Source organism: Chrysochloris asiatica, unplaced genomic scaffold, assembly GCF_000296735.1.
Source record: "Chrysochloris asiatica unplaced genomic scaffold, ChrAsi1.0 scaffold00163, whole genome shotgun sequence".
In the NCBI taxonomy this organism is placed as follows: domain Eukaryota; kingdom Metazoa; phylum Chordata; class Mammalia; order Afrosoricida; family Chrysochloridae; genus Chrysochloris; species Chrysochloris asiatica.
The window spans coordinates 1,765,071-1,775,062 of NW_006408681.1; the positions used below are offsets into that span (position 1 = coordinate 1,765,071).

Here is a 9,992-nt window from a genome sequence, read left to right on the forward strand (position 1 = left end):
TCTTGATTAGAACTGAAAGTCTCATCTTTCTTCTGTGGAGCACCTGATAGATTCATACTATTTGACCTTGTGTTTAGCAGTTCTGCCTGTAATCCACTATGCTACCAGGGTTCCTTACAAGAATATTGTTGTTGTTGTTAAGTGCCATTGAGTAGCTTGTGACTCATATTAGCAACCTGTATAGTGTTCTCAAGAAGGGGTTGGTGAGTTTGAACCCCCGACCTTGTGGTTTAAACCAACCTTGCAGTTCATTGTTTTATCCCACAGGGCTACACCAGGACTTCATAAGAATGCTGTTGTTGTTTTTGGTTAGTGCCTTAGAGTAGCTTCTGACTTACAGCCACCCTGTATAGGGTTTCCAAGGAGCCGCTGGTGAATTTGAACCGCTGATTATGTGGTTCAAATACATCGTGCAGTCCAGTGCTTTATCCCACGGTGCCATATCAGCACTCCAATAAGAATGATGAGGTGGATGTTATTAGCCCCATTTTTCAGAAATGGAGTACAGAGTTTATTGAAAGTGGCAATAGTCATGTAGCTGGAAAGAGCAGAGCCTGCTGTTCCTTCAGTCTCCATGCCCATACTCTTTCCCATGTGCTAATATTCTCCTCCAAGGTCTTATATTTAGAGATGAAATAAAAGTTTCCTAGCAGAGTTCCTGGTCAAAACAAAACAGAATATTTATGAATAACAACAGCATTCTGTTGTGGACATGGAATCCCTGGGTGATACAAACAGATAACATATTCTGCTGCTGACTGAAAGGCTGCATGTTCAATTCTGCCCAGAGGCCTGTTGATCCACTTCCCAAAGATCACACTCCCTGAAAACCCTATGGGCACAGTTGTACTCTGACACCCATGGGGTCATCTTAATTTGGATTCAACCCAATGGCAACTGGTACTGGTTTGTGTAATCATTCATTTATACAACATTATTGATTTCCACTGTGTTTGGAATACTGAACAAGATGCTCTGAATACAGAGATTAATAAAACAGTCTGTGCTGACAATCATCTGTACCACTCGTTGGACACTTACTGTTTTACAGAGCACTGGGCATTGTCAGATACGTATTTCATTCACTCTTTATACCAACCTTAGGTAGGAGTTGATAAGGACACATAAATAGTGAATAAACATTTTCTTTTTGCAGTTACAACTTTAGCCCTGATTTCCTTCTTAGCATGGAGTCCTGGTGTGCCACTCTACAGTATGCACTGACTGCTAACTGCAAGGTTGGTGATTGAAACCCACCAACCCCTGCTTGGAAACCCTATACAGGGTCAATATGAGTTGGAACCAACTCAGTGGCACTTAATGAAACAAGAACAACAGCCCTTTTACCATAGAAGACATCTATGAAGTAAGGGGATAATTACTAATTCTGTCTTGTGTTGTAATCATTTAAATAGATTGTTTTCTTACCTACTAGGTTTAAGTCCCTTTTGGGCACGAGACTTGATTTACCATGATACTTAGTAGAGATGATATGGTGATAAATTCAGGCAGACCTTAGATTATATTTGGTTCTGCTAACAAACTGCTATAGGTTTTTCAAACCTTCTTCCCTTTATCTGTAAAATTGGCATAATCTGTAAAAATGGGCTGTTGTTCTTGTTTCATTAAGTGCCACTGAGTTGGTTCCAACTCATATTGACCCTGTATAGGGTTTCCAAGCAGGGGTTGGTGGGTTTCAATCACCAACCTTGCAGTTAGCAGTCAGTGCATACTGTAGAGTGGCACACCAGGACTCCATGCTAAGAAGGAAATCAGGGCTAAAGTTGTAACTGCAAAAAGAAAATGTTTATTCACTATTTATGTGTCCTTATCAACTCTGCATCTATTGGCTAGTTTTAGCCTGGCGTCCTGCTAACCACAAGGTTGTCAGTTCAAACCCACCAGCCACTACTTGGAAACACTATACAGGGTTACTGTGAGTCCAAACCAACAAACTGGAACTTAACAACAACAACAATAATCAAGGAATGTATATGATTTTGACTCTAGAAACTAAGAATGCTATTTTGCATTTTATGGTATGGTGAGAAGGTCAATATTTTCACATAACAGGCTTCCAAAGTCAGGCAAGAGTTAACAATTAGAATTCACTGAAGAATACAATCTGTTCTGAATTTTCCTACAGTTCTTTTCTGTGTTTGTTCCTTTAACAAGTTCTTTGAATTCTGATAATGATAACCCTCCTTTTATAGTCACAGTCTCAAGGCAAATGCTCTAAAAACCTGCTGCTGTAGAATCCATTCTTACTCACAGCATTCTATAGGACTGGGTAGAACGGCACCATAGGGTTTCCAAGGCTGCAGAACTTTACAGATGCACACTGCCACATCTCTCTTCCACAGAGGGACTGGTACATTTGACTTCTTAACTACGGTGCCACTGGGGCTCCTTGGCAAATGTGCGACAGGCTCAATGCCCTTATAGTTTGCAAAGAGTCAAGACAAATATCATTAATGTACAGACAGAATACCCAGCTGTACACAATTCAAGTGCCTTTTCTCATGGGGATAGCAAACTGCAAACAAATCGTGAATGCCTTCCTACTTGGTTACTTACTCAGAAATGTACCTGCCAGGTCAGTTTCTAAATGGGGCCTTTAGAAGAGTTGATTTTGTTTTATTGAGGTGGAGAGATATGAAATAGAGCCAGAAGGTTAATATGAGTTTACTAGAAGCATTAGGTTATCTTGGCAATTAAAGACTCTCCAGGAGGTTAATTACCTATACCCAGCACTTACAACTCACAAAATGTACCAGCAGTTAGAAAAATCTGTGTGCAACAGAAAACTTTATACTGCACTCTCAAGAATATTACTTTTTTATTTTTCAGGGCTAAGTTAAAACAATATCTCTTCCATGAACCATTCAAGAAAAAAAAAAAAAAGCATGTCATTCAAACAATCACAGTACTGGCATACAGAAAAACGAAAACAACAAAGAAACCAAAGTGACCAAGAATAGTACAATTTACGGAGTGAAAGCATGAGCGTGTGCGTGAGAGAAAGCAAGCGAGAAGAGTGAGCGAAGAGAGAGAGAATGATGGAGATTCAGCTGGTTTTTGAAAGCCTTAAGCACAAATTTACTAAATAAAGGAATACATGTGACCAGGGCTTCTGAAAGTGGTCAGAACAACAGTATACGCTCAACGGCAAGTTCTCATGATTCAGATGAACTACAGGTTTTAAAGTGTTCACTATGAAAGCCTGAGAAAAGCCAGTTTGCCTGAAGGGATTTGGATTACAGAACACTGAAGGGATTTGGATTAGACAGCAATTCTCGTTTTGACCTAACAGCACTCACCTTTGTGCAACCCACCACCATTTTCTCTCACCTGGAGTGCAGGTTGGACCCCTGCAAAAGCCTCCCACAGTGTCTGCAAAGCCTCAAGCGCCCTGCCCTAGCTCATCTCTGCCCAGCAGAGGAGCCAGTGATTTCTTATAATAGGAAACACATCATGTCATCCTCTGCTAAATGTTCCAGTGGTTTTCACTGAGTCAGAAGAGAAACAACAAATAAAATAATCCCTCTGTTTGCTTGATGTCCTATCAATCCTCATCACTTACGTCATGCCATTCAACCTTTGATAATAATGGTCTTAGTCTGCTTCTTGAGCACACCGACCTTGGCTTCAGTGTCACCGCCTATGACCCCTCACATTCAGGTATTCCCATTGTTGTTAAGTGCCGTCGAGTCGGTTCTGACCCATAGTGACTCTGAATAGGGTTTCCAAGGACTGACTGGTGAGCTTGAACCACCAACCTTATAGTTCAAATGGCTTTGCAGTCTGACGCATACTGCCACACCAAGACTCCTAGTTACTGCGTGTATTTGTTCATTGTATGCAAGCTGTCCTTTCTGTTCACTGCATCCCCAGAACCTTGGACAGCCCCTGGGATTTTAATTTCCTAAAAATTTTATGAGACTGTTAATTGTTACACTGAATCCTGAAGCAGATTATGTCAGATACAGAGAAATGGCGTCCTAAATCTCAATTTGTGTCAGTATGAAGTATCAGCATCTATGTATGTCTAACAAGGAGGTGAAGTTACTAAAGATTCTTTTGGAAAGTTCATTTATATGCCTGAGATGCACTCTTGTCACTTTCCCCCACCACAGATACACCCTGTGACAGTCACACTCCACACCATGTGCTCCCAATAACACTACCTTGCAAGGGACAGACAGTAAGTGATCTCAGTCAGACTCCCCAGCTAATGAGACACCCTCCTTCCTCCCTGCTGGCAGGTAATGGGTTCAACTAGCTGAGAACACAGCCACTCCAGGAGTCCTGAGCTCCTTTCTGGAAAGGGAAGGAACACATAAATATAATATAAGGTGTCATTATTCTGGCAAACACCTTCTCATTCTGGACCAGGTTGGTATTGCAGCCCATGAGCATGATTTTAGAAAATAATTATTTTGGGGCATTCCATAATCTCTCAACTTCATGAGACGATAGCAACATTTTTAAAGGACTATGATAAAAAATAATGATCTTTTCTTATGTGTAATGCTTTAAGAATTTTAGAAACAGTTGGCTTTAAAATCTAATATTTGATCCTAATAATGATCCTTTCATGTATATAGAGTAGTTATTATTTGCCACATTTTACAGCAGGGGAAACTGAGGCCCTGAGCAATTAAACAGCATCATTTAGAGGTCCAGGGTAATTACGCAGCGCGGCTTCAGGCTTCAGGCGCTCCAACAACTAGCCCGGCATCTGTCACTAAGTCATCACTGATGGACTGATTTAAAGAAGAAACTTCCAAGATAGTTCCTTCTGAGATCAATGATTTTATGAGAAGATGAAAGGAGAGTATATGTGTGTTTGTCAGGAGGAGCTGTGGGTTCCTGTAAGTGTTTCTCACAAAGCAGCAGATCATTTTAGAAGCAGAAGCGCATTATAAATTCTTAACAAAACCCTAAGTTCTATATGTTGTCATCTGTTCCCTATCAGACTGCCACACATAAATCACAGTATCCTACAGTCTACCTAGACTTCAGGCTTCCAAAAAAGATATGTGATATGTATGGAAGGAACAGTCCCCTAAGCTCTTTCCCATCTATTTTCTCATGCCATGTCTTCCTTTCTACCTTTTTTTTTTTCCCTCTAGAAATGGTCTTGTAGTTTATATCGCTGCTGTTTCTGTCCTAATGAGTTATAGGAGTACATTTTATGGTTTCAGAAACAGCCATCTCAGGCAGTGAATCGACTAGCAGCCTTCTCTTCCTCAACCATCTCAAAAGAAAAGAAATGTAGAATAAAGCAGTGCACTTCTTCATAAATGAAGTACTTCACTTTATCTGGAACACGTCTGCTCTTCTCTTTTTATATCCGAGGCCGCAGTGGCTTATTGGGCTCTGCTCCTGAACTTTCTTTTCTGATTATTGACAGAGGGGTCTGAAGTCAAGACAGACATGTTGATAAATCTTGCTGTTTCCAGTGACAGGCAAAGTCTGCTGGCTTGCTCAGTGCACAAAAGAACGTTCAAAAGGAACACACGAGAAATCACCAAATCAGAACCAATGAGCCCAAGGGAATTTTTAAAACTCACTGCTCAAATAAATTAATGTTCTAGCTTATGTTGAAGGTTAAAGAAGTTTAGTGAAAGTCAGATTTAATGAAGTCGAGTTCCCTCGATGTGCTTACCTCCAGAAAATGTTCTGCCTGCTGTTCTCGATCCAATTTCCTTGAAGTTGTTGTAATCAGACCTGTGTAGAAATGAAAATATTTGAATTTTAAATATCTGGAGCAAGAAGTTTACTGCACATGGGAAAAAAGTCCAGTTAAAGGAAGAGCAAAATTAATCGGGGATAATAACTTTCTAATCCCCATCTGGAATTCAGATGGTCCCAGAAATTAATCTTGAAACAAAATAAAATTCGCAAAGAGAACTCCCAAAATTTGTTTCAAGTCTGCTTACAGTTGAGGTATTGTAATCACTTTGGGGATATACAAACTCACCAAAGAACTATTGTTTTTCTCATAATGAGGAGTTTCAATGATTCATTTACATATGACTGAAATTCTAGAGAAAGAACCTCATTAATGATTTTAGAGATCTTGAACAATTAATAGGTTGTTGATGCTGATTAGATTCAGGCTAAGAAACAGCACTTTCTTATTTAATTTTTATATACTTGTATAATTTTTTATTCTACTTGACAAAGAAGATTATTTCTGTAATAATGACTTGTACACATAATTACATCAAATTTAATAGCTTTTACACACCAAGGATCTCATTTTATAATTTTATCACTTTGTTTTACATGTTTAAATCTTTCCACAAAATAAGTTCCACATGAGTATGTCTCTCTATCTTTTCTCTCAATGATATTTCTCATAAATGAATTACCCATTTAAGTATAAAGATAAAGAACAGGGAAGAAGACAACAAAACCTTCAAGGCCTCCCAGCTTATTGCTCTAATATATTTTTTGGAGGCTTTATTATTATTACTGTCAAATGATAATTAGGAGACCAAATTTATATCCCATTTCTAGATTCCACGATGTCTCTGAGGAGAATATGAGTTGAGTTGTTTTCATGGTATATCCTCATTGCCAGGGAAAGAACAGACAGATAACCACATGAAATGCTCACTTTCAATGTTGATGGGGGGCGTGAAATACAGAAACTTTGTCAAGATGTGTAGAGGAGTGCACAGCTTTGAGTTTCCATTTTACAATGAAGTGGTGGGTGAGAATTCACAGATTTTACAGAAAGCCAAACAGGATGCTAAATCGGTCCCCAGGACCATCAAAATCAGATCTCCCATTCTATGTCGTGGCTCCTTAGACTCTGGTACCACATTCGAGAGAAAACTCATGGAAAGGCAGATCATTTGTACAACTGAAACTTGAGCTTCCTCTATGGTGAGTGTAGGAAGCTGAGGATAGATGAGGAAACTTTAAGCATATTCTGTTTCCCTTCAATCCCAAATCATCCCAAATTGATTGTATCAGAATCGCCTGGGATAATGTCTAAGATAGTTCTCTGATTCTAAGGAAAAGGCTTTATCCATGTTAAATCTCACTATGGCTTTTGATTGAAGTTGATTTTTCTGTCCAGCTACATCCAAGAGTAAAATACACTGAGTTGTTCTAGCAGTTGGATCAGACCATCAAGCTCAGTGTGTGTGTGTGACAGAGACAGAGCATGTGTGTGTGAGAGAATATATGAGAGTGTGCGTGAGTGTGTGCGTGAGAAAGAGAATGAGAGTGTCTGTGAGAGACAGAGAGACTGAAGAGAGAGGAAGGCATGAGCGTATTTGGGGAGGGGGTAATAAAGGCAGTATAAACAGAAGCATAGCTCTATGATTCACATTGACTAAGAGACTCAGCGTCCACACCAGTAGGCATCTAACACACGAATCTGACACCTTCCATTTTAGAAATTTGACAAGGTCATACATCATGCTGAAGTAACTCCTTTTCCCACAAGGAAGTGAGAAGCTCTCCCGGGTCTCACCACCTCTTCAGTGGGGTGTTAGAGGACACAGTAGAGATAATCAATACTTGTGAGAGTAAGGCTCTAAGTGGGTGAAAGAACTGTCAAACTCCATTCTGCTGCTCTATCTGATGACCAGCAGCTCCTTTGCCCTGTGTTTGCCCACAGCCTCCCAGGTCATTTCAAAGTCTTCCTCGCCTGAGCTCATCCAGCGCTGGCCCACTGGGGAGTGACTGTGCCTACGAAGGAGCTCAGCTTCCTCTCCTGAGTATTCCCAGGGAAAATCTTTAGGAAATTCACTTATTTTCACAATGTACATGTACTACTGGGAGAGCAGTGTGAGTCCTTTCCATCTGTGTCCCTTAACCATCCAACAGAGAAAGAGACAGTCTGAAACAACATGCACAGCAGTGAGCCTAGGACTGACTGTAAAAACACCAAGCACTTTCTGTTCCTGGAGAAAAGGCAGGAAAACCTCTTCAGATTTCAGTTCTCGGGGGTCCTAAACTCATTGCCATCAAGACTATTCGGACTCACAGCAACCCGATAGGACAGAGAAGAATTGCCACATAAGAGTTTCCAAGGTAATAATCTTTACAGAAGCCACCTGCCACATTTTTCTTCCATGGAGATGCTGATGGGTTTGAACCATCAATCTTTTGTTGAGCAGTCCAGTGCTTTAACCATTATGCTATCAGGAATCCTCTATAAAGAAAAGGTAGGGAGGGAAATCCCAATCAAAAGGAAATTAGAGATGGGCTGAGGATAGAGAGTGACTGCTATTAGTGCATGGCTTCTTTTGGTGGTAAAAAAATAAAAGTTCTAAAATTAGAGGTTCTAGTGATGGTTGAACAATTCTTTAAATACTCTAAAATCAATGAATTATCCACTTTAAATGGTTGAACTTTATTGTGTGTAAAATACACATCAATAAAGCTGTTTACAAAGTCAGTAAGAAACCATAACCTCTGCCTTTGGAGTTTAAAAGTTTTTTGTGTTTGGAGTTAAAAATACTTAGTGAATGAATGAATGAATCAAGCAGTTTAGGAAACAGGCATGTAGAGGGATTGGAGTAAATGGAGTGATCTGGTTTGTCTAAGGGGATTCTGGAACACACAAACAACGATCAGAACATTCGTGTTAAAGAAAAACCTGACAGTTGTTTACACGAAACAAAAAGCCTTGTTATCAAACCAATCCAGTTGACTTCAAGTCAGTTTCCAATTCATAGCAACCTCATGTATGTCAATGTAGAACTATGGCCCACTGAGTTTTTGATGACTGATTTTGTGGAAGTAGATCATCCATGGCATATACGGAGCTCCTGAGCCTCCAGCCTTTTGGTTAGCAGTCAAACACATTAACTCTTTTGTGCTTGGCTTTCTAATGTGAGCTGTAGGATCAGCACTCGATTTCAAACCACAAGGTTAGCAGTTCAAACCTACCAACTGGTACTTGGAAACCCAATATAGAGTTACTATGAGTTGAAACCAACTCAACGGCACTTAACAACAACAACACTACCAAGGAGGGATGAAGCTTTCTGCCTTCTCATGGTACATACTGAAGTTGAGCAATGGTATCTCAGCAGCCATCATTTTTCACAGTTAGAAAGGAATACAGCAAGCCATCCTTCACAGTCCAGAGGAATTAACCAAAATTACCCAGGCAAGCTCAAAAGCAAAAAAGGACCAGGGTGACTGGTCAGTTAGACTAGAGCCCTTAATCACCCTTCAGGAAATTTCAGCCCAACAATAGACAGGTCTATAAGTAGAATAATAACACTAGTCAGGTATGTTCACCTTGGAATGATCAGACATTCAAGATCAGAAAGGCAACAGCTACCCAAGAGCTAGGGTTAGAAGAGGTATGAAAGGAGGAGGAATGTACACAAGAAACACAGGGAGGAAGTGAAATAGTGATGTTACGTTGAGGGGGTTGCAGTTCATGAGATGAGGCAAAATGTGTAAATCTGTTCTGTAAACCTTCACCCAATTCGCAATTTTAAAAATTCACAATGTCGTTGTTGTTAGGTGCCATGAAGTCGGTACCGACCCATAGCAACCTTATGCACAGCAGAATGAAACACTGCCTGGTCCTGCGCCAACCTCACTACTATTGCCACGCTTGAGTCCATTGATGTTGACACTTGGCCAATCCAGCTCACTGGGGGTTTTCCTCTTTTTCTCTGACCCTCCACATTACCAAACATGATATCCTTCTCCAGAAACTGATCCCCTGACGATATGTCCAAAGCATGAAAGACGAAGCTTGGCCATTCTGGCTTCCAAGGAGCACTCTGGCTGCACTTCTTTCAAAACAGATCTGTTGGTTCTTTTGGCAGCCCATGTCACTGTCAATATTCTCCTCCAACACCATAATTCAAAAGCATCAATTCTTCTATGATCTTCCTTATTCACTGCCCAGCTTTTGCATGCATATGAGGTTATTGAAAATACCATGGCTTGGGTCAGGCACACCTTAGTCCTCAAGCTGACATCTTTGCTCTTCAACACTT

The 9,992-nt window shown here is 40.3% G+C and overlaps 1 protein-coding gene across 1 annotated transcript in view; it reads right to left on the bottom strand.

The window, feature by feature from the left end:
• Positions 1–9,992, bottom strand: part of FAT3 (FAT atypical cadherin 3) — a 740,800-nt gene that overhangs the window by 260,786 nt on the left and 470,022 nt on the right. Inside the window, exon 3 of the mRNA XM_006871207.1 lies at positions 5,672–5,733. Within this exon, the coding sequence (XP_006871269.1) occupies positions 5,672–5,733 (62 nt within the window). The remainder of the gene's footprint in view (positions 1–5,671; positions 5,734–9,992) is intronic.